Raw genomic sequence first — 26,212 nt, 5'->3', positions numbered from 1 at the left:
TGCACTATAAATAAGACATGTGCAGTGTGCATAGGAATTTGTTTTTTTTTTTTCCAAGTGATAATTCGGCCCCTCAACAGTCTCAGGAACCATGAACTGGCCCTCTACTTTAAAAGTTTGAGGACCCCTGGTGTAGACATACAGACAAGCCTTAAGTGTGGTCTAGAAGATCCCAGTTTGCTCAAATACTGTGCAAGGCAAATCTTGTCACTTTATCTTCTGTGAATTATTCCCTTGAGTTCTAATTGGGAGTGTCTGCCTATGTGACATGAAAAATTATTTGTAGTTAGTAGTGAACAAAAAGGCAAGAGGGAGGTTAGGGGAGGTGAAAACACATCCTTGTTTATGAGTACATGTCATCCCTTAATAAATAATAATTGCTATGTTTCTGGCCTCTTCCAAGAGAAAAATAATGCAAATGTAAGAGACAGATAATGCAGATGTAGGAGAAAAATAATGCAGATGTAGGAGAAAAATAATGCAGATGTAGAAGCTTTCAGGAAGTTGCCTTATAACCTGGTTAGACAATTTGTCTTCCCAAACTGGTGTTGATAACTACAGTGGTTCTCAGCTTTTGGGTTTCTAGATTATTGGGTCTTTTTTCTCGGAATATCAGATTATTGCCCATGTATGCAATTTGAGGTTTTGAACAGTCAAGGTCAAGAACATCTGGAGAACTCAATTAAGCTCTGATTTCTTACATTATTGTTTTGATGGGTAACTCATTAACTGCAGAGTTCTCAAAGTATTTTTTCAGTGCACAATTTTAGCATAGAATCCTCAACATCTCACCAAACCACAAATCTCAGGATTCTGTAGGATGGAGCCAACCTAGTGAAAAAGATATCGAACTGCTATAGCTGGAGTTTGTGTTTCTGTTCCTTTAAATTACTTCCAACTTAATGGGGCACTAAAGCAAATCTATCCTGAGATTTCTTGCCAAGATTTGTTCAGAGGAAATTTACTTCTGAGGCTGAGAGATTTCGTTTTGCCAAAGATCACCCTGTGGGTTTCCCTGTCTGGGTGAGGATTTGAAGTCTGGTCTCCATATAGATACATATTGTTTAAGTTTCCCAGTCTTGCATACTCTAAGCCTGCAGTGGCATTGTTACGTTATGGTTGTCCAACACCCAAACTATTACTATACTGACACAATAATATTTTTTGGGCATGACATATGTAACTCTGCCTATTCAACAATCATATAAATATGGCCATGTCTCAAAGGCTGAAAAATTACACCTGGATGTGTAAATGATATCAACTCAGCTTGAACTAGTGGCTAAATTGGCCGGGGCATTTTGGCAGTTTCAGTCTAAGTAAGTAAACTTTCCATGTTCTTGTCAGTGGAATTCTGTGAGATGGTTGTTTGGTTGAGTAGACTTGTGGTTTCATGTGGGGTTTGTCTGTCAGTTTTCGTTCATTCAGTAGAACATTGTAAGGAGAGAAGTAAAAATACATCTGGAATCTTTTAAATATTTTTGTAATACATTCTTACTGGAAGTATTCTGTTTCAGGCCACAGTGTTTAGGATACACAAGGTTTGCTTTTGGCTGAACGTGGAAGCAAAATCACATCTGTTACAGAACTCCCTGTGGGTAGTTCTGATGAAAGAAGCAAAACCTACAGAGTGGCATATGCATTTTTCCAAATCCCTTTTGTTTCACTAGGGATTGCTTTAGAGAAACTGCTGCCGCTCAGTTGTGTCCAGACTAAATCAGTGAGTAATCTCGGAGGCAGGATGTCCACAATCAACACATTTGGGTAGTGTTCTGTGGCTGCTTATCTGGATCAAGTTATTTGTTAATGTATTTCATCACTATGATTAAAAGCTAATCTTTCTAGATGGATCAGGCATTGTGCCTCCCCCTTTTGTATATGATTTTCTGATAGCTTTTAGTTATGTTGATCTTAACGTTGATCTTGAAACCTTCCATACATTAGTGTTTTGCATATAACAATTTGCATGAACTTTCATAAAAGCTGAGTGGTTCATTTTCATTTATTTTACTCTAAAGTGAGATAGAAAATGGTGTGACCCTTCAGAAATTGCTAGGTTGTAAATACCAGAACATCCTAAAATTCACTGCATTGGCCAAGGACACAGAGAACTTATCTTCAGCAATATTTGGGCTGTGCAATCCACACTTTTAGTTTGAACAGCAGCCTAGCATAGTTACGGAGCTGTGAGAACTATATCAAGTTAAAGCTCATATAACCTTCACATGTAGACACTGTTTTTTGTATCTTAGACCATACCATTAATTGGTTTGGACACTGGCTCCTATTTGATTATCATTTTCATGTTCAGCCTGAATATGTTTGGAAGTTAAGTTAAAATGAAGTTCAGAACAACCATCTACTTGTTTGAGCCAGTTAAATACATTCTTGCCAAATGGTATGTTTCAAGAATAATCTAGCTAAAAATTTCCAGAAAAAGAACCCAGTATTTATCTAGTACTGTCTCTCCCTTTTGACATTTTGAGGCTTTGTTGTAAAATTCCTATAAATGTCATAAAGGTTCAGGACCTTGGCTTATTGTTAGTCTAGAATGGCAATTCTTCCATGTTTAGTGTGAGCAGAATAATTTAGGCAAGCTAGACAAACATTACTTTATTACCCATCTAATAAATGTCAGTTTTGATTTATTGAATACACAGTCCTGTCAGCAGAAGTCATAACAGCTTTCTTTTCCTCTGTGCTTTTGGAGACAGTGTTTCCTCCTTTAGATTACATCCTTTGACAAAGACTTTGGGAGCATGACCACTGTGTACAAGCAGTTGTGAGTGACTGTCACAGCTATCATGGCTGCCTCTGTTTCCTTTATGTCTAATGCACACCATTCCTCAAAGGAGCTTACACTTTAATACACAATACTTCTAAACAGTTTTACTCTCACAACAATCACGTTGTGCAGTTTAAATGGAAAGTGATTGACTGACAGACATGTGTTGAGGAGAAATTTGAGCCTGATTGTCTTGAATGACACACTGCTAAATGACTAGACTGCTTTTCATGATGTTTTCATTTTTTGTAGCATCATTTGCAAAGATGAGGAACTTTTGGAATTCTTGATACAGCTGTAGGCAACTGTTACATATTAGAGCTAATGGAGACGCTAGCCTTGCCTCCTCCAATACTTTCTTCAAATGGAAAGCAACATGTCTAGAGGGGACGTTCTTGTTTATGTAGAGACTCTGCATGAGCAAGAAACATGGAAAAATAGGGATTTTGTTCATATGAAAAATCTTCAAGTGAACAAAAAGCTGTCTTTTTTTACATGTGTGGTCAGAAAAGTAATAATGGTGTGATGGAGCTGGGCACTTGCTTCTCTGTTGATCAAAGCGTCTGAGTAACACCTGAACAGATTCTTGTCACACTCAGATCTAATTATATGATCTTTAAATGAATCCAGGTTTAGAGTTACTGTATATATATTTTCTAAGTTGAGCTTTGTTATCCATCAGCAAATCTAGGCTATTTCCCTTTGGTCCCTTCTTTGTAGATCTCTTAAAATTTTATAACATGGGAGAATGTTTGAGTTGCAAAATTTAACCAGGGAAATATACTACGTACTTCAATGTTGGTTGTGGTTGAATCTGAGCAGACCTTGGAATCAGGAAGATGGTTCATGTCAGTGTCCCAGCATGGTATTTTATTTACTCCTCATGGTGTCTGTGGAATGCACACATATTGGTAATTCCTTGCACGTGTGCAGCCTGATCGGAACTTTAAACAGCTGAGTCTAGTTTGGCTACAGCCCCACCCACCTTCCCCTGAAGGTATATAGCCTCAGGTGGGGATGTAGCCCACGTTCCTTTTTTTGCCGCCGCAGCAGCGTTGAGGAACTTAGTTTAGTTTGGCTTCTAACTTAGACATTGTGGCTCAGGCCCAGCTAGCCGTTATGGCTCTTAGATTTAAAAAGTGTTCGGGGTGCGGAGGGAATCTCCCTGACTCAGATGGCCATGAGAAATGCCTCCTTTGTCTGGGAGAGACGCACTCCACGAAGACCTGCGGAGTATGCCGGGCTTTTACACCTCAGGCCCGGAAAAACAGAGAGGCTCGGTTGAAGGCGCTCTTATATGAGCGCGCGCTATTCCCGGCGCAGCCAGAGAAGCGGCTGCTGCCTTCAGCCTCCCAACCCGCCTCCCAGCCATGCCAGCCGCTCACCTCTCCAACGGCTTCCTCCTCCAAGCGGCCGCGCTCTCCATCCCCGCAGCGGCCGCGTTCTCCCCAGGCCTCGGGGGAGGAGCGTGGCCGCAAGAAGAAGAAGAGACGCAGGGACGCTGAGAGCTCAGCGTCAGCGACCATGCGGCCGGCGCCAGAGGGAGGAACATCCGGGTCTTCACAGGCCCCGCCCACCGCGGCGCAGAGGCCGCGTGAGGCCGGCTGGGCCACGCCAGGGACTTCTGGCCTTCAAGCGGGTGCGGCCCCCCTCCCCGAAGCGGAGGCGGGCCCCCGCGATGGAACTCAGGCCGCGGAACCGGGGCCCCGGATCCAGCGGCACTCGGCCGCCGCCGCGGGATCGGAGGCCTGGGGTGAGCAACAGCCATCCCCCTTCCGAAAAGGCCCGGGCGCGGCCCACGTGGCGTGTAGGCCATCGCCTCCGCCTTCCCTTTTCCACTCAAGGAGCCCGTCCCAGGCCGGGCTCCCACAGTCTGTTTCCTCCCCGGGGCGCAGAGCAGGCTCTGGCAGCCTAGTAACATGGCACGGCGACTCCCTGTACCGGGGCTACTCGGGCCGTGAGGATTTTGTGCACCGCTCACCGGGAGGCCGTGCCTATGTTTTCGGGCCTGTCCTCGTTCCGGAGGACCATACTGCCCAGCCGCCAGTCCCATCCCTTCAGGGCGACTCGACGCCGCGGCAGGCCCCCCGTGCCGAGGCAAGCATGGATGCTCAGGCCTTAGACTATATGTCTGCTTCTGGATCCCATACGTCCTACTCTCTAAGGGAGCAGGATGAGGGGGCTCAGGTGGAGACGCCTGTAACGGCGGATGCGGCTTCTCTTGCAGCGTTGTTGTCACGACTTACAAAAGCCCTGAAAGTCCCGGTCGCCCCCCCTCAAAAGCCTGTGGAAGATTTTTTGTTCCCTTCTGAGCAGCAACAGCAGGCCCCGCTCCCAGCCACGGTGCTGCCGGCCATTCCGTACATTCTACAACTGACCAAAACTCCGGAGGTGGCGCCCCCATCCGTAGCCCCGGTATCCAGAAGGAATGAGCTGCTTTACAAGGTTGACTTGACATCAGCTCCCTGGATTGCCAAACCGCCGCAGCCCAACACTATTGTGGCGGATATGACCCGGGGAAGAGGGTCTAGGTCTCAAACTTCACCCGCAGACAAGGAGGGAAAGAAGCTGGAGGGTCTTGGTAGGAAGGTTCACGCCGGCGCGGCCTTCGTTACGCGCCTAGCTCATTACGGCGCATATATGTCAGCATACCAAGAATACCTATGGAAACGCATGGGTACCTATGTGGCTTCTCTCCCTCAGGAGCATCAAGCCTATGCTTCAGCGATACATCAGGAAGCCCTGCTACTGTCTAGAGCGCAGAAGGACATGGCTAAACATACGGCAGACACGGCCGGCCGGATGTTTGCCACCTCCACTTCAATCCGACGCCACGCTTGGCTACGGGCATCAACCTTGTCGGAAGAGGGCAGAGCTCTTGCGGAAAATCTTCCCGCGCATGACACCGGTCTTTTTAATCCGGAGACGGACGAGAAGTTGAAGCATAAACAGGAAGTTCGGCAGGCAGCTAACAGATATGGCTACACCACCCAGAGATACCAAGGCCGCGCTAGGTGGCCGCCCTCGAGCACCTACACTCGTAGGCCCTACAATGTCGGCGCCAGGCCCTTTCCGCAGGCGCCGTCGCCTCAAACAGCCCGCCAGCCTCCGCAGTCCCGGCTTCGGCAACAGGGTAGGGGCCGTTTTCAATCCCAGTCTAGACGCCGCGTTTAGCGCCACCCGGCCGCCCTCTCGGGCACCCGCCCCACACGATTATTCATTTTTATTTTCATTAACGTCTTCCTTTGTTAACCTTACGACGCTGGAAAGACGTCAGGCCCTCCCAGGGGTGCACTTTAAGTTTGGGTCGCGCCTGCAAAAGTTTTTCTCGGCGTGGGCCGCCATTACCACGGATAGGTGGGTGTTAGATGTAGTCCGTAATGGCTACTCAATTGATTTCCATACACGGCCCGTTGTAGGCCGCCTTAGGGCCACCCTGCCATCGGAAGTCTTATGGCAGGAGGTGCGCACTTTGTTAGATAAAGGGGCTGTAGTCCCCTTGCACCCAAGTTCCTTTTCAAGGGCATTTTTTTCTAAGTACTTTTTAGTTTCAAAGAAGGGCGGAGGTCAGCGCCCTATTTTGGATTTAAGAGCCCTCAACACTTATATCTGGGCACCCACCTTTCGGATGGTCACGCTTGCAACCATTCTCCCTCTCCTCCCGGAGGGGGCGTGGTTCGCGACGATTGACCTCCGGGACGCTTATTTTCACATCGCGATAGCTTCGCGACATCATCGTTTTTTATCGTTTATGATTGGCAATAAAGCATTTTCTTTTCGCGTCCTCCCCTTTGGGATCTCCACGGCTCCCCGGGTATTTACAAAAGTGATGGCGGCGGTGGCGGCACACCTGAGGACCCAGGCGGTCACGGTGTTCCCGTACATCGATGACTGGCTGCTGGTCGCGGGGTCCCGCCACCGCCTCCTACGCGATATTAGTTTCACTCTTTCACTCCTCCAGAGCCTGGGGCTGGTTGTGAATCACACAAAATCCAACCTCCAGCCGTCACAGAGAACCAAATTCATCGGGGCTCTCCTCGACTCGACCTCCCGGAGGGCATACTTACCAGAGGAGCGCTTTCTCGCGCTTCGCTCATCACTGTTGCGGATAAGGCACCAGCCCTCGGTGCGGGCAGACCACATCCAGTCCGCGCTCGGCTATATGGCATCAACAACGGCGGTCACCCCGTTGGCCCGCCTTCGGATGCGGCCCCTCCAGTCGTGGTTCCTTCGAAGCTTCAAGCCGCTGCGAGACGAACCCTCCACTCTGCTCGCTCCACCTCCGCACGTCCGCCACTCCCTGCTTTGGTGGCTGTCCAGGACAAACGCCTGCAAGGGCATGCCCTTCCGTGTTCGGGACCCATCCCGTACCATCACGACAGACGCCTCCCCCCTCGGGTGGGGCGCCCATACCGGACGCCTCGCCGTGCGTGGCCAGTGGACACCAGCCGAGCGCACACGACACATCAATCTCCTAGAACTCCTTGCTCTATACAAGGCCCTACAGGCCTTTCAGGATGTCCTGCGGGGGCATGCAGTACAAGTTTGTACAGACAACACCACGGTGGTCTGGTATATAAACAAACAGGGGGGCACGAGGTCCCGTGCCCTACTGGCCCTCACCATGACAATCTGGGATTGGTGCGTGGGGAACGCCATCCTGCTGTCGGCAGTACACCTGCCAGGGCACTCCAACACCTTGGCCGACCACCTCAGCAGAACCCCGTCCAGTGGCCACGAGTGGTCTCTACACCGCGACGAGGTAGCGGCGGTGTTTCGCCGCTGGGGCCGCCCAACCATAGACTTGTTCGCATCCCAGCACAATGCCAAGTGCGACCTGTTCTGCGCCTGGGGGGCAAAGCCGGAGGGCACACGGTGCCTTGGGGACGCGTTTCTTTTCCGTTGGACAGGCCCTCTCCTATACGTGTTTCCGCCCACTCCGCTCCTGTCCAGGGTTGTTTCCAAGCTGTATCACGACAGGGCGGACGCCATCGTGATAGCACCCTGGTGGCCTCGCCAGCCCTGGTTTCCCCTCTTGGCAGCCATGACAGACGGATGTCATCACGACCTTCCCCGTCGACCAGATCTCCTGACGAGCGAAGACGGCACAATTCGCCACCCGGACATCCACTGGCTTCATCTGGTGGCATGGAGAGTACGCCCCAGCCGTTCTCCAAAGCCGTGCTGGACATATTGGCAGCAGCGCACAGACCGTCCACCCAGCGGTCATACGCCTATAAGTGGGGGAAGTTTGCAGAATTCGTAAAACAGCGGGGGGCTGACCCGCTAGCCGCGCCAATACCCCTCTTGTTGGACTTCCTCGCCTCCTTGGCGCAGAGGGGCATGGCGCTCTCTTCTGTCAAATGCTACCTAGCAGCGATCTCCGCCTATCGGAAGCGCCGTGGCCTCACATCTTGCTTCCAGGACCCCATGGTTCAGATTTTCCTGCAGGGCTATAAAAACACCTATCCACCTTCCGCCCTCCCGCCGCCCGCTTGGCAACTACGGCTGGTACTCTCGGCGCTCACGAAGCCCCCGTTCGAACCTCTCGCCACAGTTGACCTTGCCCACCTGTCATGGAAGACAGCCTTCCTAGTGGCTATTACGACGGCGAGACGCGCCAGTGAACTCTGCGCCCTGCGCGTCGACGACCCCTACATGAGGTTCCATAAGGACAAAGTGGTGATGAGGACTGACATTGCCTTCCTCCCCAAGGTCGTTACCCTATTCCATTCGGCACAGGACATCGTGCTCCCGGCCTTTTTCCAGGAACCTGCTACTCCATTAGAGCAGGCCCTCCATCTGCTAGATGTCCGCAGAGCATTAGCATTCTATGTCGAGCGAACAAAGGAATTCAGGAAGTCTCCCCGCCTCTTCTTAAAGTATAGGGCGGACGCCAGGGGGACCCCAGTGTCTCCACAACGGCTGTCGGCGTGGGTGATCGCCACGATTAAGCTCGCCTATCAGTTGGCAGGACAGGAGCCGCCTTCGGGGCTGAGGGGCCACTCCACGCGGGCCGTTGCGGCCTCCACAGCCTTTGGCCGCGGTGTACCCTTGGAGGAAATCTGCAGGGCAGCGACCTGGTCGACACCTCTTACCTTCGTGTCACATTACAAGGTGGATCTGCTGTCCAAGCGCCAGGCGTCCTTCGGGAGAGCGGTGCTGTTTTCAGCAGTGGCATGACGCCCTCCATCCTCGGTAAGTGGCTTGCTAATCTACCAATATGTGTGCATTCCACAGACACCATGAGGAGTAAAGTATGGTTGCTTACCTGTAACCGTGTTTCTCCGAATGGTGATCTGTGGAATCCACACATCCCCACCCATCCTCCCCGCTCACATCATGCCTCTCTCAACTGCCGCTACGGCGGTAGGGAACGTGGGCTACATCCCCACCTGAGGCTATATACCTTCAGGGGAAGGTGGGTGGGGCTGTAGCCAAACTAGACTCAGCTGTTTAAAGTTCCGATCAGGCTGCACACGTGCAAGGAATTACCAATATGTGTGGATTCCACAGATCACCATTCGGAGAAACACGGTTACAGGTAAGCAACCATACTTTCAATGCATTACTCATTCCAATCCCTGTTATTTGATTTCAACCACAAGTCTCTGGTTTCCAAACACTGCTTTTTGTTGGGGTCCTGTTTAACTTATACATCATCACCAAATCCTATGCCCATATTTTATTTATCTGTGTTTATAGTTGGTGGCTAAAGGCAAAGGGGAAATGTTCAAGATCAAGATGTGAAGCTTGAAGAATACTTTGATAGCACAGGGAGACAGAACCTGGTGGTGTTGTAACAAGACTATGGAGAAAATGGGAAGAATGTTATTTCTCTTGCTAAAATTTCAGAGTGCCAAAGAGCCATGTCACAGATTCTTGATAACTCTGCACCATTTTTCTGATGGTAAAATTAAGACAGACATCTTTTCATGCAGAAAAGGGGGGGGGGGGTTCTGCAGTCTTGCATGGTTCTCCTTTTTGATGGGCTTATCATTGTGCAAAATGCAATTTAAATTTACAAAATAAAAGACACGTTCTTCATATTTTGTGCTTCAGATCATTTCCGACTTACGCCGACCCTAAGGTGAACCCAACATGGGGATTTATTACCAAAATTTGTTCAAAGGGTGGTTGTCCTTGCCTTCCTCTGAGGCAGAGAAAGTGCAGCATGCCTAAGGTCACCCGAGTTTTTCATATTTGAGTAGGAATTTGAACCCCAGTCTCCAGAGTCAGTCCAGTGCTCACTTCAACATGCTGCTTCTTAAGAATATTGTAGTCAATTTTTTGACAGGAAAATCTGATTTCAAGATCCACGAGTACAAGAGAACTGTGGTATTATACTGGATGCCAGCTTTGCTATTGATTAGAGCAGGTAAAAACAAATTGCTGTCCAGATTTTTTTTTTTGGACACCCAACTCCATAAGCCCTAGCTAATGGGAAAGGATTGTGAGAGTTATACTTCAGTGACATCTTAAGACCTACTTCAGCACTGGATGTAGTATCTTAATATCTATATAAACTCAATTTTGAAGAGTAAAGGCAAACTATATCTTTAATTTGTTTATGAAATGTGAAGTGGCAATATTAGGGAACATTATTATAAATCATAATAAATATTATTTGTAAATTTCATTATGCTGTCAGCCAGCATTTGTGGCATTAAGTTTGTGTGGCAGTAGACCAAAAAATCCTTTTGAACTGTTCATTTAGGATGCAATTTACATTTTGGAAGCATCCAATTTCCATTGTAATTGTTCGCCATTTGCTTGGTCCATTATCAGTAACTTTGGGAAATTACGTTTTTCTCTTTAAAGTTTGCAGCAAGCCCTTTGGAATTGGATTTGTCAAATAATATTAACATGCATTCCCTCAATTTCTTCATGTGACAGCAATATAGCTTTTGGGTGCTACTTTTAAGCAGAAGAAATGCTGTGTTTTTGTTAACAGTTCTTTTGTTATAGGAAGGTATTTAATCCAGGTAGATTTTTCTAACATACTGAGCTAATAGGCTGAGTTCGCCAGTATCCTCTGCTTTGCAGAGAACAGCCCTTTATTTGAAAGGTTGTGAAAGAAGTCATAATCTGTTTCAGTGACTCAGAGTGCATCTACACTTTAGAATTAATTTCGTGCGACACCGCTTTAACTGCTGTGACTCAGTGTTACGAAATCTTGGGAGTTACAATTTTACAAGGTTTTTAGCCTTCTTTGCCACAGAGTACTATTGCCTCGCCAAACTGTAAATCTGAGGATTCCATAGCATTAAGACAAGACAGTTAAAGTGTTCTCAAACTGCATTAATTTTACAGTGTTGATACACCCTAAGTATTCTTTAATGACATGAAAGTAAAATACATAGAGACCTTGACTTCCCCTCACTGAGAGTAAAATGAGAAGTGTGATTGGTTGTAGCTCTCACTAACAGTAAGGAGATAGGGTTGTTGTATGTCTTTCGGGCTGTGTGGCCATGTTCCAGAAGCATTCTCTCCTGACGTTTCGCCCACATCTATGGCAGGCATCCTCAGAGGTTGTGAGGTATGGAGAAAACTAAGCAAAGAGGTTAATATATATCTGTGGAAAGTCTAGGGTGAGAGAGGTCAGTGTGAATGTTGTGTAGTTAATAACTTTAATTAGCATTGAAAGTGATTAACTACACAACATTCACACTGACCTCTCTCACCCTAGACTTTCCACAGATATATATTAACCTCTTTGCTTAGTTTTCTCCATACCTCACAACCTCTGAGGATGCCTGCCATAGATGTGGGCAAAACGTCAGGAGAGAATGCTTCTGGAACATGGCCACACAGCCCGAAAGACATACAACAACCCTGTGATCCTGGCCATGAAAGCCTTCGACAACACAGTAAGGAGATACATTGTATTAATGGAAAGATAATTATGAAAATCCATGTGCCCTTTTTAAGGAATGGTGTAAGGGCTACACCAAATGGACCACTGCCATAGCCTTCTATTAAGGCATCTTCCTGGGTTTCCGATATAGTCAGAAAACAGACTGAAAAGGATCTGTGTGATTTTGGTGAGTAAAGCAGAACTTGAAAAGGATTTTTGAAACAAGAATTCCAAGAATTCCCTAACTAGTATGGCTACTAGCCATCGTGGATGGTAAGTCCCAACATGTAGGAACATTTCTCTAGCTTTGTGAGCAAGGTATTACATATTCTCTTTTGTCACAACAACCTTAGAACAAGTGTCTTTCAAACTTTTGGTCCACCATGCCAATTTATGTAAATTATTCCTGGGACAAGTTACATTGACAAATTGATTTCCCCTTTATACTTGATACTCAATTCACATTATGAATGGGAAATTTCGCCAGTTTTAAAAATGCAAAAAATCTCATACATCCCCCTCCTTGCAGACTCCAGGAGATTTTCTGGACAGTAAACCCGGCCTCCTCCAAAAATGGGGGAGAGGGAGAAAGTGAATAGAAGTGACTCCTAGTTGTCCACAGCATTCCTTCCAGATACCATCAAGAATACTGGCATGGTATGCCATGAATTTGGAGGAGATAGAACTGGCCATCTCAGGCCTAAAGCATGCCCCCATCTACAACTGTGTCCCCCCCCCCCCCCCATTTCTAGAGGAATAACTATGGTAGTCTGTTGTGCAGCAGAATGAGCAGACTGGCAAATTTATTATGGCACATGAACTTTCATGCGCCTTTCACTATCCTCACAGTTTGTGAAATTAACTCAGTAATCATTCTACCCACATCTTTAGGCATGGAAATCAGGGTCAGCATACACTTTGATGCCTGAAATGTCGACTTTGTGAAGCATTTTCGATAGATAGGTTTGCTTAAAAATAACATGAAGTTAAGTAAGGAAGATGTTAATTCTCCACAGTTATGTGTGGGCTACAAATTGTCCTGTGATACAAGATATTCGGCCTTTCTTCCAAAGGATGCTGTGTGCAACTGGTAGATAATGCGGTTCTCCTCCCCCTCATCTAAAATTCCAGAAAATGGTTCTTGAGAGTGGAAAGAATGTTAGTCATCTTCTGAAAATTCTTCAAATGCCCATTTTTCTGCCTCTTATCTCAAATACATTTGCCTCATGGGTTAATTGTTTTGCAGCAACTTTCCTAGTTTCTGAAAGTAAAAGGGAGAGCTTTCACTTTGATTTTCAGTTCCTCAGCTTCCTAACAGCTTTAAGGGATATTGGATAGGTTTTACATAGTTGTTTTTAAAAAATAATTATTTGCATATAGAACTCAATGTTTCATCAACTGATTTACAAAAATCAGCTTTGAGAAATTTGTTCCTTCAAGGTCTGGTCATAGCGGGTTTGGGTGTAAAGCCCAAATTATACAGAATCTAAATTATGTAAGGATCTGCTTTTAGCAAACGGGCTTCCCCACACAACATAATAATAGCACTATGATTCCACTTTAATTACCAAGACAATAATCTGTACACTCATGGCATTTTCCATGCAGGAGGGAGCTATTAAGAATTTTGAGCCAGAAAGCTCTGGTGTCTTAACTGACTACAAACTCCATCGGATTCCATAGGATGCAGCTGGCAGTTCAAGTGGAATCACAGCCCTATGATTTTATACTGTAAAATATCCCCAAAAGTTCTTTTTATGTTATTTTGAAGATGATAATTGCAGAAGCAGAAAAATGACATCATTTTGAGGACAAAGGTAAATGCAAGACCCCAAATGCTTCTTCAGTGTCCTTATCCTGTTCGTATAATTAATGCATGAATGTGGCTATTGAGCCAGACTATTTCCCCCCATTATTACCTAATCTGATGAGCATCAATTTTCCAAAATGTTGCTCAGTTATGCTACTTACAAAGAGATTCCTTCTTTAAAATGTATGTTTGAGGGATTGCTCCTAAATCCTTCTGAATACAAAGGATGTTCTGCATTGCTAACTTAGGCAACAACAATAGCCTTGCATAAGGAGAACCATGTTATGAACACTGTGTTGAGTTACTAGCTTTTGTGTCAGGAAGTTATAATTCTTGCTGAAGATCTACTTAGATTGATACATATTTCAACAAGTGATTGGGTGCTATTGTAGATTTTTGGCTAGTATGAGGACATTTGCTCAATGGTTTCTTGGGCACGAGGCTGCATGAATACATGAGGCCATAGAAAACAGGGAACACTATGGAAAAGACGGACTTCCGGTCTAGGAGGACCTAAAAAATGCCTGAGATGACATATTTTACCAGCCATGGGTAAATGATTGTTAATCTGATTGATTAATGTCAAGACTAGTCTCCTCCTAATCTATGGCAGTTGTCAGCACAAAGCCAACCTGACCACTAGAGACTTGCATTATTCTTCCCCACTCTTTGCTTTCTTGCTGAACTTTATTTATACTTCATATTTCAGGTTTATTTGGGAAGGTTTGTGAGTATCCTGGGGGTGGTGCTGTGCTACAGGAGAATTCCCCTCCTTCCATTTCCAAAGTTGTTCTGCCAGCTGCACAGTTAGATTCAAGACAAGGTTTTTGGGAAGGTGTTTCTCCTGATTCCAATGCAACAAGTCAGTCTGTTGACATCGACAGCTGTTAGTTGATCTTGAAGTTCTGATATGTGGGAGACCCAGCAATGTATAGCAAATGTGCAGTTTCATAACAATGATAGTTGATTTTGTGAACTTGAATTACAAAATCAAACAGTATAAAACAAAAAAAGCAAAAAGAATAGGTGAAAAGGTAGCCTTGAATTGCCAATGAACTACCCATAGGATCCATCAAGAGTGTTAGCTCAGCATTGGTTGTAGCTGTTCCTTACATGGCTCTCTAGTTGTGTTTTTGTCTCTTTGAATAAAACCATAACACCTACAGAAAAAAAATAGAATGAAAAAGCCATAGTATGCAGACGGGCTCTTCATATCTAGGATGGGTGATAGTTGAAATATATTTTCCCCTTTTATTGATGAAATGCTTTATCTTTGACGTACTTTTCCTTTGATTTAATTTGAATTGTATTGTTTTATTTACCTCGGGAGTCATTTTTGCACTTAAGACCACAGTTTAATAGATGATGTAATACAGAGAGAGATGAAGTTGTAAATTTGAAATTCAAAGAAATCTGTGTATTAATTTGGACATTTTGACTTGGTTAATCTGCTTTAGGAGAACATGCCATTGGCATCTGTACATACTTCCCCACTAACATTAGGTATTCTTAAAACATCTTGAGGCTCTACCCTCATTATGAAATACAAAATGCAACTTAATACACAGATCGAAAAGTCAATAGGCTGGACCAGAGTAGCCACAACACTAGGAAGCTTTCTAAATTCTAATGTAAACTAAAAGTGATTGGATTTCTGACTTGGCCTGGTAAATCTATTGCTTTCCCAGGTGACTTACAATAATTGTTTCATTAGGATAAAATAACGCTCTATTGTACGTGAGCTGTATAGTTCAATGGGTTACATCGATTTTCGCATATCTGTATCTTTTAAGAAGGAAAAACATGACTTGTTTTTCTTAGGTCAGTGTCGTATAGGTGATGTAGCAGATGAGATATATTCTTTCTGCAGCCATTGAAACTATCGGAGTATGGCTCTGGAGCATTTTTCAGACTTTCAAAGCTAGATTTTAAGATGCATGAAGAACTGTTGTGCAAAGTATAGACCACTTGTTCCCAGTTGAGCTGATGGATACTGGCTAAAGTAGCCTAAAAATTAAAATGTATATTATGGATTGATTTTTTTCCCTTTAATGCTGCGCGCATGGGTTTATTCAGTTTATGGACACCAGGAAATACACAGATTCTGAGTAAAACTGTGACTTCAGATTGTAAAGTTTGTAAAGTCTGCACACTCAGATCAATATGCGATTAACTCTTAACAGATGATTTCAGAAGTGCACTGATAATTACTTATAAAGTGGTAGGTTGTACTGTTATGAATACTGCTTAATTACACAGCCTGCACTGTGCATTATGTTTTATGCATGCATAAAAAACTCACAAGGTCCAGATGTTTCCATGTATGTAAACAAGTGGTACATCATGCATCCATAGGACAATCATAGGACATCTGAAGACAAATGCTTGAAACTAAGGAGTTCATAATTTGGTAAGTGATTGGATGAGACCATTCATGAAATACATGTTGGGCTTTCTCATGGAAGAAACTGGAGTAAAAAAGAAAAGAAATAGAACAGAGAACTCAAGATGGGCAACATTGCTCAGGTTGTGCAAATAAGATTAATTCAGGGTTGTTGTATGTCTTTCGGGCTGTGTGGCCATGTTCCAGAAGTATTCTCTCCTGACGTTTCACTCACATCTATGGCAGGCATCCTCAGAGGTTGCCTCACAACCTCTGAGGATGCCTGCCATAGATGTGAGCGAAACGTCAGGAGAGAATACTTCTGGAACATGGCCACACAGCCCGAAAGACATACAACAACCCTGTGATCCTGGCCATGAAAGCCTTCGACAAAACAAGATTAATTCAGCAAGGACTTGTCATGCTAGAGAGAGAGAAGTTAATTAGTTGATTGTTTAAATTGATCCAGAGACGCTAAGAAGAACCAAAGAACTGCATGTGAAACCTCATCATTTTGGACAGCAAGTAAGAACCATAATTAGCAGTGCTCCATTCTTAACTTAATTCTTAGAAATTCTCCAATGCATTGCTTTGGACAACAATGCTTCAGCTTGTTCATATTTGTCCTCTCATAGTTCTTAACAATTTCATGATCCTGATTCATTTTCTTTATACATGTCCTGCCAAGCATGAATGGATTAAAATCTGAATTTATTCATTGTAGTGTTTCTGGCGTTTGGCATCTCTGGTGGTCTTGATGATTTATATACCTAATGCCCAAGTAGAATGCTGCAGGTTTTCGATGTTTTTCCTTTGCACAGTTGGTGTCTGTGCTTGGTTACCTAGGAAACTGCTGTTGCATGGAATTTGATTTGCTTGGTTGTCAGAGTTATGGTTGAAGTTTGAAGTGGAGAGTGGCGTGCTCAGAGGGAATGCTCAAACCAGCTAAATGCTGGCAAGTTGAGCTGTTGAATATTCAGCAACCGAGTTTTCGAGAAGAGCATGAAGGGGAAATGATGGCTTTTACCTTGCCTTAGCAAAACATATTTTATGATAAATTAGGGGATTTAGGACTGACCTGTTGATCATTTGTTTTTTCAGCTTAAAAAAAGCAAGTGCTCATTACTAAATTCAAGTGCATTTTCAGACTGGGGACACAGAAAGAATCAGCAGATTAGGAATGTTCCTGTCATGCCTTTTCTTTCTAATAAATATAAAATTCCCAACTTGCAAGATGTATTGTGGGATAAGCTCTAGGGGACTTACTTGTTTTAGAGTTCATTTGAATTCAGAGCATGCAGTATTGGTCTCCCAAGCCAACATGTCTAGTGGTGAAGGATGATGGACATTTTTCATCAGTATGTCAAGGGCTGTTGCTTCACCATCATTGCCCTATGTTGTAGACCCTACAATAACATGTTTTTGGTCATAAATTGCAGAGAAATAAATAAATACATATTTTAACCTTATAAGTACAGTATTGTAACATTTGTGAGTATGAGAGGGCACATATTTTTCTCTCCACAAAGAGACTCAAAGCAGTTACTCTCTTACCTTACCAATCTTACTCTCTTTTGTGGTTTTAACTATAGATAATGGCTTATATAATCAGAAATCTTCTTTGCCACCACATGTGTTCACAAAATTTTCCTTTCATATTTCATTTATCCAACTACTGTTGAGTTAATACTAATGAGAATGCTAGTGAAAGTACTTAAGCCCTTGTACATCTTTATTTTATTTTTCCGATTAAAAAAAATCTTCTGCAATGTGTTATTAGATTTCCCATTTCAGGAGCTTATTTAAAAATGCACCTTGGCTCCAGAAGCAAATCAATATTTACAGTGCATTAGTGCCACAGAGAATTTGAAGCCGTGTGATTAGAGTTCATTGCTGTTTTATCCGTTCTTCAAAGCAACCTTAGACATCAAACACTATCTGCCATCATCCAGGAATTTGTGACACTGTACTGGGCCTACGCACGCCTTTGTCTGGCATTTTAATTATTTAAAATATTTTTATTCTTTGATTTATTTTTAATACAGAAGATTTTTTTAATTCTTTACGTTAAATAAACTTAAAAATGGCATTCAGCCATTTTTAAAAATAAAGAAGTACTTATTCTTGTTTTGTTCATCTTCTTGTTTCTTTATTTAGTAGAAAGAATTGTAGGTAGGAGAGGAGGTTAGTTGGGATGAGGAGGGAAAGGATTGCATGCCTTGGGAGGCAGAGAAAAGGAGGAAAACACAATGACACCCACCATTACTGGTGATTAACCAGAGAATGAAATACATGAATATACAGGAATACCTTGCTAATACAGTGGGTTAGGTTCCAGACCACCATTGTAAAGTGAATACTACCTTCAAGTGATCCACAGCTTTTTTTTCATTTGCCGGTGAATATTAAAACCTTAAAAAAATTACAGTGTTGTTTTTAAAGTATGAAATAGCACTAGGTCTAAATAAACAACACAGAAATTAAAATAACAAATGAAAAGTTGTCAGAAGTGCAGAAATTCTGTAAACAGGCTAAGTGCGAGTAATAAAATGGGGCTATGGTGTGTAATTGAAAAGTGCCATATTAGCCAAATGCCCTAAAATGAAGTCCCTTAAAGTGAGGTATGCCTGAATAAGATCGATTTTGGTGTTGGTTTGGCATTGTTTTGGTAATGATGTGTATTATATGCAGAAATTTCTGTATTATATGTAGAAAATGTTTGTGTGCAGATATAGATAGATAGAGACACACACACATACGTGCACATACAAACATATCTGTACTTTACTGGAATTCTAGCCTTAATAAAATAATATATGAATGTTGGTTTTTTTCTTTGTAATGCCAGAGTGCATTTCAGATCTGTTTAAGCAATTAGGCTTCCTGATTGACTTTTGTTGGTAAAGTATGGATATTAGCACTAATCGCTGACATTTAAATATAGATTCCGGCTGAGGAAATACTTCATGCTGGCTGCAGATAGGGTTTTCATGTCATATCTCCTCATTAGCCATTTGTATAAATCTTTTGGGTGAGGGGGGCACATGTAAAGAAGCAAGGAATGAGTATTTAAGTGTCTCATTATACTGCCGTGGAATCTGAAATAAGATTTGAGAATCAAAAGCTAATCAGTGAAGGTATTATTACCAGCTTCATTATTTTTGATTTCTTCTGATACATATTATAATTTGGGGATCCCTTTTTCAAAGGCACTTAGATTTCAACAGTAGCAGCAAAATAGGTAGGAATGGGCGAATTCAGATTTTGATATAAAAGAGAGAAGGAACGTTTGTTGATGTGGCCTTTAATTTTGGATACCTTTATTTAATTTTTGACCTGTCATGAATACTTTAGCTAATGTAGTGAAAAAATAGGACCACCCATGGACAAAAGGAACATGTAACTTCCTTGTTAAAAGAGATATCTTCTGGTTACCATTTCGTTTCAGAGTACAATTCAAAGTGCTAGTCATGACCTATAAAGTCCTATATGGCTTAGATCCAGACTATCTGAAAGACTGTATCTCCGTATGCAAACTTACCAGAATCTTAAGATCTATAAAGCAGGGCTTTTGCTGCCATCATAGGCTTGCTTGGTGAGGACACGGGAAAGATAGCCGCGTCGATCTTCTTTAACATCCTGTGGAATTTCAAATGAGGTTATTACTTCTTGATTAAGAAATACTTAAACTAGTCTATTCAGTAAGTGGATGCAGAGAAAAATATTGAGTTCTGGTGCTACAAAAACTTGAATGGAAGGAGGAAGCTATCTAAGTTAACACTGAGATTATTTGAAGAATATTGCTAATTGTAGCAAGATGCTGCTTTAATAGCGTTATACACAATCTTTCCCCCCCTGTTGCTTAGAGTTGAATCTACTCTTTTCTACCTGTAGATGACCCATAAAAACTGGAGACAGAAGGTCAGGGCCTGAGATCTGTCAGTCCTAATTTCGTAGTTCTGATAAGGTTTCTGACTAACTTCCAAGAAAGAGATCTTAGGACTATGAGGGGTCACCATTGATTCAGTCTGTAATAGCAGCAGAAAACACAAATTGAACAAAGTTCTTAAATGACCAGTGAACACTTACCCCAGTTGTTAATTCAACTGGTCTACTGAGTTCCTCCCCTGTCTAGAATTATTAGGAGAAAGACTATGGAAGACATCCAAATATTATATCCACAAAAGCTCATGCTAAAATAAAACCCAGTTAGTATTTAAGGTGCTGCCACATTTCTGTTTTTATCCCCCTCACTTCCTCCTTTTTAAGCATGACATAGTACCCTGTTTCCCCTAAAATAAGACATCCCCAGAAAATAAGACCTAGTAGAGGTTTTGCTGAATTGCTAAATATAAGGCCTCCCCCAAAATAAGACCTAACAAAGTTTTTGTTTGGAAGTATGCCTGCCGAACAGAACACCAGAGCATGCAGGATTGCTAAATGTACGTACCATAGAGTGTTGTACCATAGAGTCATAGAAAAATAAGACATCCCCTGAAAATAAGACCTAGCGTATCTTTGGGAGCAAAAATTAAAATAAGACACTGTCTTATTTTTGGGGAAACACGGTAATAGACAAAATGCTTGTCACCCATTACAACCAATTGTTGGTAATTTTGTCCACAAATTGAAGTAGGCAACTACTTGTTCATGTAACAAGAGCTTTCAGAAGTTGCTTTTTTATTGTAACTTCCAGAATGGTTAGGTCACTGCTGGTTGAAGGATTCTGGGAACTATAGTCTAAAAAAGGAACGTCCTCTCACACTCTGAACTATGGTTTCTATGCTTTAGTGTCCAGTCTCCATTCTAGGTACAGTTCTGCTAGCTAACACCAGGAACCATGAATGGAAGAACACAAATTCATGGTTTGAAGTTGGCCGTAGCAATTTGTAAGACTGTTTAATATGCTTGGAAACCTCATTGAAGCATATAAACTGTGTGCTATTAGGTAAGAAATAATAGATAGCTCTTGATATATGCCTCTAATTATTTTTGTTCCATTTTTATATTACATTCTGCCTCATTAGCAAGGAAACATAACTCTTCTAATGTGTTTTCTTTGTTGAACATTGTGGAATGTAATAAAAAGGTATGGTGTTTAAACAGGGAAAAGAGACAGCCTAATGGAAATAAAATGCATTTTTCATTTTTACTTATTTTTCCTGTTTCCCCATAGCATGCTTGAGAATGTGCTGATTTTGGGTTCTCTTGGGTGCTGCTTGTTACAGAAAAGGTTTAAAGGCAGGAAATTGTGCTGCTAAACAAATATTCAACATCACAATATCTTTAGTCTATATAAACTCTTATGGGTTGGACCCATGGTGCTCTGTTGGATGTGTGCCAATTACAATAAGAATTTCAGTCTTGATCAAGGCATCTGATGACTACCGTGTAAAAAGGATCTTGAAGAATATGTTTTGTCTGTTGACAGTGTGTGGCATTTCCCTCCATTTCCCTCTTGAAATGCATAAAGAATAATGCCATCAGCCTCTGCTGTATGAACACACTAATGAAAATGGTTAGGGAACAAACCAGGATATCAAATCACATTTTGATCCTGGTTCATTAAATACATTTGAGGTTACAGCAGAATGTTCTAATGAATGTTGAATTTGACTCTTCAGATAGTTCCATAGTTCTTTAAGCATGGCCATTGTGGGTGACTCTCTTGAACCTTGTAATCCATTAATGATAGTTTTTGGATGGGAGTTATAGGACAAAATGTCTGGAGTACACAACTTTCCAAATTTTATTTATTTATTTATTTATTTACAACATTTATATCCCGCCCTTCTCACCCGAGGGGACTCAGGGCGGCTTACAAAAATTGGCAAAATTTAATGCCCAAAATACAATCATAAAAACAAAACAATAACAGATCTATTAATAATATTGTTGAAACACATTATAAAACCTTAAAAACGTATATATAATTAATTCAATTCATCCGAGATCCTCATTCTACATTCTTAATTCAGTCCATGTCAACTTTGCCATTTACTCATCAAAAGCTTGGGCGCATAACCATGTTTTCTTCTAAAGCAGAAGATTTCTTTCCATCATATGTGAAGACGAGGCAGAGAGTATGCCACTGTTGATTGCTTCTCTTTAAACTATGGTTTTAATGTGTTATTGAACCTGCACACTGTATTTACCGTATATGTAGATCATGGTGGAAGTAGGGATAGTAGTTTTCAGATATGAAATTAAGCATTCCCAAATTCCAATTGTCCAATTTCTGAAACTTGGTTGATGAATTTAGTTGTGAGCAGTGCAACACAGAGCTTGAAAAAGTAACTTTTTGGAGGACAACTGCCAGAATCACCTGGCCAGCATGGCCATTGGAAAAACAGTAGTATATATGCCTCCATTTTGTTTCATTTACTCACACTGCAGTATGAATTAGGAAGTTCTAAATGAAGCTCAAATTGCATGGAAGCATTCAGTTCAGATAAGTTGCATCACTTCTTGCTTGCAACTGTAAAAATCAGTAATATTTTTTTGGTCTTCACTAGAGCATCTTCACTAGAAGGGCTGTTGAGATTTCAGCATGAGCGAGCCAGAGAACTTGAAGAACTTCAATTTGTTTCTTCAGGGGACGCTGAGCAAGTATCCCCCAGGAATGATTTAATACAAATTATCCTTCTTTAAGTCAGTTGACTGTGGTAGATAACTCACTGGGGACTTCTTCCAATTCTGTGCCATCATGCTGGTTTCAGACACACTCAGCCTTTTAGTCTCGAAATGGGAGTTGTACAATTTCCTGACTTAATTGGGGAGGAAATAAGGTCTTAAATCTTCAGCGCCTTTGCTTTTTATCGTTTCAGATATGCCTCTTCATGTACGGCGCAGCAGTGATCCTGCATTAGTTGGTCTTTCAACATCAGTCAGTGAGAACAATTTCACTTCAGAAGAGCCTTCTCGGAAAAACCCCACAAGATGGTCAACCACTGCAGGCTTCCTCAAGCAGAATGCACCTGGTGGGACAAGGAGTCATGAAAGAAAGGTATTATCTTCTTCCTTCAGACAAATATCAGATGAAGAACTAATTACTATTTCCTTGTTGTTTATTTATTACGATGTCCAGTCATGAAAAAACATTATTTAAAATCATAGAACCCAAATGGCCATTTTTAAAATGGCTAGCATAACTTTTATCGAACATGTTCACTTCTTCATAAGGTTCAGCCAATCAGCATTTTTGTATGTAGGAAAATACGCACACAAAAAAGAACATATATGCATTTTTCCTTTCCTATTTGCGACCTTATAGAGCCGCATAAAATCTTTCCAAGGAAGTGATGGAATTTCGTAAGACATAAGTGTTATTTCTTTACTATTCATTTTGTGTATCTGCATGAATCAAAAAATTTTGAAGGCCCATAAAATCAGAGATTGAGCCCCTGGTGGTTCAGCGGATTAAACCGCTGAACTGCTGAACTTGCTGACCGAAAGGACAATGGTTCAAATCTGGAGAGTGAGGTGAGCTCCTGCTGTTAGCCCCAGCTTCTGCCAACCTAGCAGTTTGAAAACATGCAAATGCGAGTAGATCAAAAGGTACCGCTCCGGCAGGAAGGTAACGGTGCCTCATGCAGTCATGCAAGCCACATGACCTTGGAGGTGTTTACAGACAACGCTAGCTCTTTGACTTAGAAATGGAGATGAGCACCAACCCCCAGAGTTGAACACGACTAGACTTAATGTCAGGGGAAAACCTTTACCTGACTTAAAATCAGAGATAGACTCTGATCCCAGGTCACATGGCTCCTTTCTGGTTCTGACAAGATGAGATATACATCTGTATTGGGCAACATTTCTAACCATGGATATTCCTCATTCAATTCAACAATTGCTGCTGTCAAAGTTGCCTTTTAGAGTATGAGGACTATATGAACTGGGAAGCAGATGAATGCTAGGCCCTGTTCCTTCAGACTTACGTTGATGATTCACATAAGTAGCAGTGGCAGAGATTTAGAAAACCCTTTTAAAAAACAGAAGGTTGTTTCTTGCATAGTTGATATGATTACATTGTTGAATGTATTGTTGATCAATGCTTTTGCAAAAATTAGGCCTGTGATAGACACCAGGTTCCCACAAAATTACCTGGTAGAGGCCAAGAATTCAGAAAAATCTTTTAAAACATATCACAGGGTACTAACAGATCAGTATAGAAGATGGAGTTGTAGAACCTGTGAATGATACCTCCCTTGTTTCTCAAAACGATGCATGAAAAATAAAGGTTGAATATCCCTTATCTGAGGTGCTTGGGACCCAGAAGTGTTTGGGGGGATTTTGCAATACTTGTATTTTCATATATGTCCATAATGTGATATCTCAGAGATGAGAAACAAATATAAACACTTATTTTTCATGTACACCTTATATACTTAGGCTGAGAATAATTTTATATACAATATTTTAAATATTATTGTTCATGAGATGATGAAAGCAAAGCAAATGGGTCACTACTTCAGCTACCCATGTTGACAATTTGGGATTTTGGAGCACTTTTGGATTTCCAGATAAGGAATATATAAGCTGTTCTGCTCATGGACATGTGACACAAAGTCTTCTTGGGTAGGGTCAAGATTCAATCTTGTTCAACATTTTTTATCTTATATGAGTGGTCCACAATTAATTGTAAGATACAGGGTCTGTGATCTTTGCAAATATACATTTTGGGCCCTGAAGGTGTTTTTTGACCCTTTCCTATGAGTCTAAAGAAATCATTTCACTTCCAGTTTGACTTTCTCCTGCTTTTATCAAATATCCAAGGCAGTTCTTAATAGTCTACCTATTATTTATTGCTCCAGTTCTTTTTAAGGCCCATGGCTAGAAAAGGGGGGCGGGCGGAGATCTGCAAAGAGTTCCATTACTTTATTTAAACTTCGAAGACAAAATGACTCACAGTGTCTGCTGTATTTTTTCTCTCTCTGCATATTTTCTATGAGTTCAATGTCTCCACATGAGCAATAATACTTGTGACTAAAGAAATCAGCATGAAGCTTGTTTTCCTATGTACCTTTATTCTTAAACAGAGGACTTCAAAGACATTTTTGGGATTTGTTTCATTCTTGCATTCTCCTTTCTTTGACCTAATTCTGGGAGTAGAAATACTTTTGAAAAAAAGAAACAAGAGCTTGCTATTTCTTCATTTTCAAAACATGGTTATAAAAATCAATTTCCAGGCGAAACATATTGAACATTACTTTGCGGTTAATAGCTAGAATTCATATTTGCATGTACTTTGAAATTGCTCCTCAGATGCTGTATAAATAAGGCATTAATTATTTTTTTGTTATGTCTACATACCCGTCCTTATCTTGGGGGTGGTGCAGCAGAATTTATAGCAATATCTTTAGAGGGTTGACCCATTTGTGGAATTTTAAGCCAAAAGAAGTAAAGGAGGCAAAGAGAAGGAGGGTGGAGAAGAATCCTCAGTAAAAAATACTTTCCTAGCTATTGCTTTCCTCCTCATTTAACTCTTTCATGATGTATCCTTTGTACTTCTTCACTCTACTTCTAGTTAGTGGCATTACAAACACAAATGAAAAAAAACCTCCTGGAAGATAAAATGAAAGCGTTGAGGATTCACTCTTGCTTCACATTACTGTATATTATTGCAATACATTTTTGTGGGGCTACTTTTGGAAACTGTTTGGAAATGTCAGCAGGTTGAAGATACTATAACTATTTTCCCAACTCAGAGAGGTTATAGGGAACATATAACCCCTTCACTTAAATAACGTATCTGGCCAATCCATTTCTGGACAAATTTCAAAGTTCTGGCTGTGACATTTAAAGTCCTGTATGGTTTGGGGTTCAAACATTTTGAAAAAGTGTGTCTTTATGCATGAGGTTTCATGAGCTCTTAAGGACTTCATCAAATGCAAAATCTCCCTTGTTTCCACACACTTCAAAAACAGTTACTAGATGAAGTAGCATGGATCCTTTCATATGATGCAAGCAGACTTCCGTCTGTTGTGCTTGTTACTTTGTTTCTGAATTGTTTCTGAAGTGGGGGGAAATTATGGGAGGGGGGATTGAGTCATGGAGAAATTGTTTTCTGAGCTCCTGATGCGCATGTACATGGAAGAAAGTGATGATTAACATATAGAATGGGATCTTTATGAATTATGCCTTGTATCTCCCTGAGAGGGAAAGTAAAAGAGGCCATAGAAGTGTCCATCTTAAGAATGATGCCTTGTGTCTCCTCTATGGATAGTTGAGCTAAAGGCGGGAGGAAGCAATACTGTATCCTGGAGGTAAGTAAATTCTCCATCTTCTTTAAAGAAGACAGAAATCCCACACAAAGAGGACAATTCTACATGTAAAGAACGCTTTCCCCCGCTTTCCCCCGTTTACCCCCATTTTCCC

At 42.1% G+C, this 26,212-nt stretch overlaps 1 protein-coding gene across 1 annotated transcript in view; it reads left to right on the top strand.

The window, feature by feature from the left end:
• The window catches only part of pard3 (par-3 family cell polarity regulator), a gene marked incomplete in the record, with an annotated part of 618,554 nt that overhangs the window by 225,838 nt on the left and 366,504 nt on the right, over positions 1-26,212 (top strand). The window contains 1 exon segment of the mRNA XM_062984552.1: positions 22,663-22,841. Coding sequence (XP_062840622.1) covers positions 22,663-22,841 — 179 coding nt within the window.

The sequence above is a fragment of the Anolis carolinensis genome, chromosome 6 (genome assembly GCF_035594765.1).
Source record: "Anolis carolinensis isolate JA03-04 chromosome 6, rAnoCar3.1.pri, whole genome shotgun sequence".
Classification (NCBI taxonomy): Eukaryota; Metazoa; Chordata; class Lepidosauria; order Squamata; family Dactyloidae; genus Anolis; species Anolis carolinensis.
This window is presented reverse-complemented; position numbering and strand designations above follow the sequence as displayed.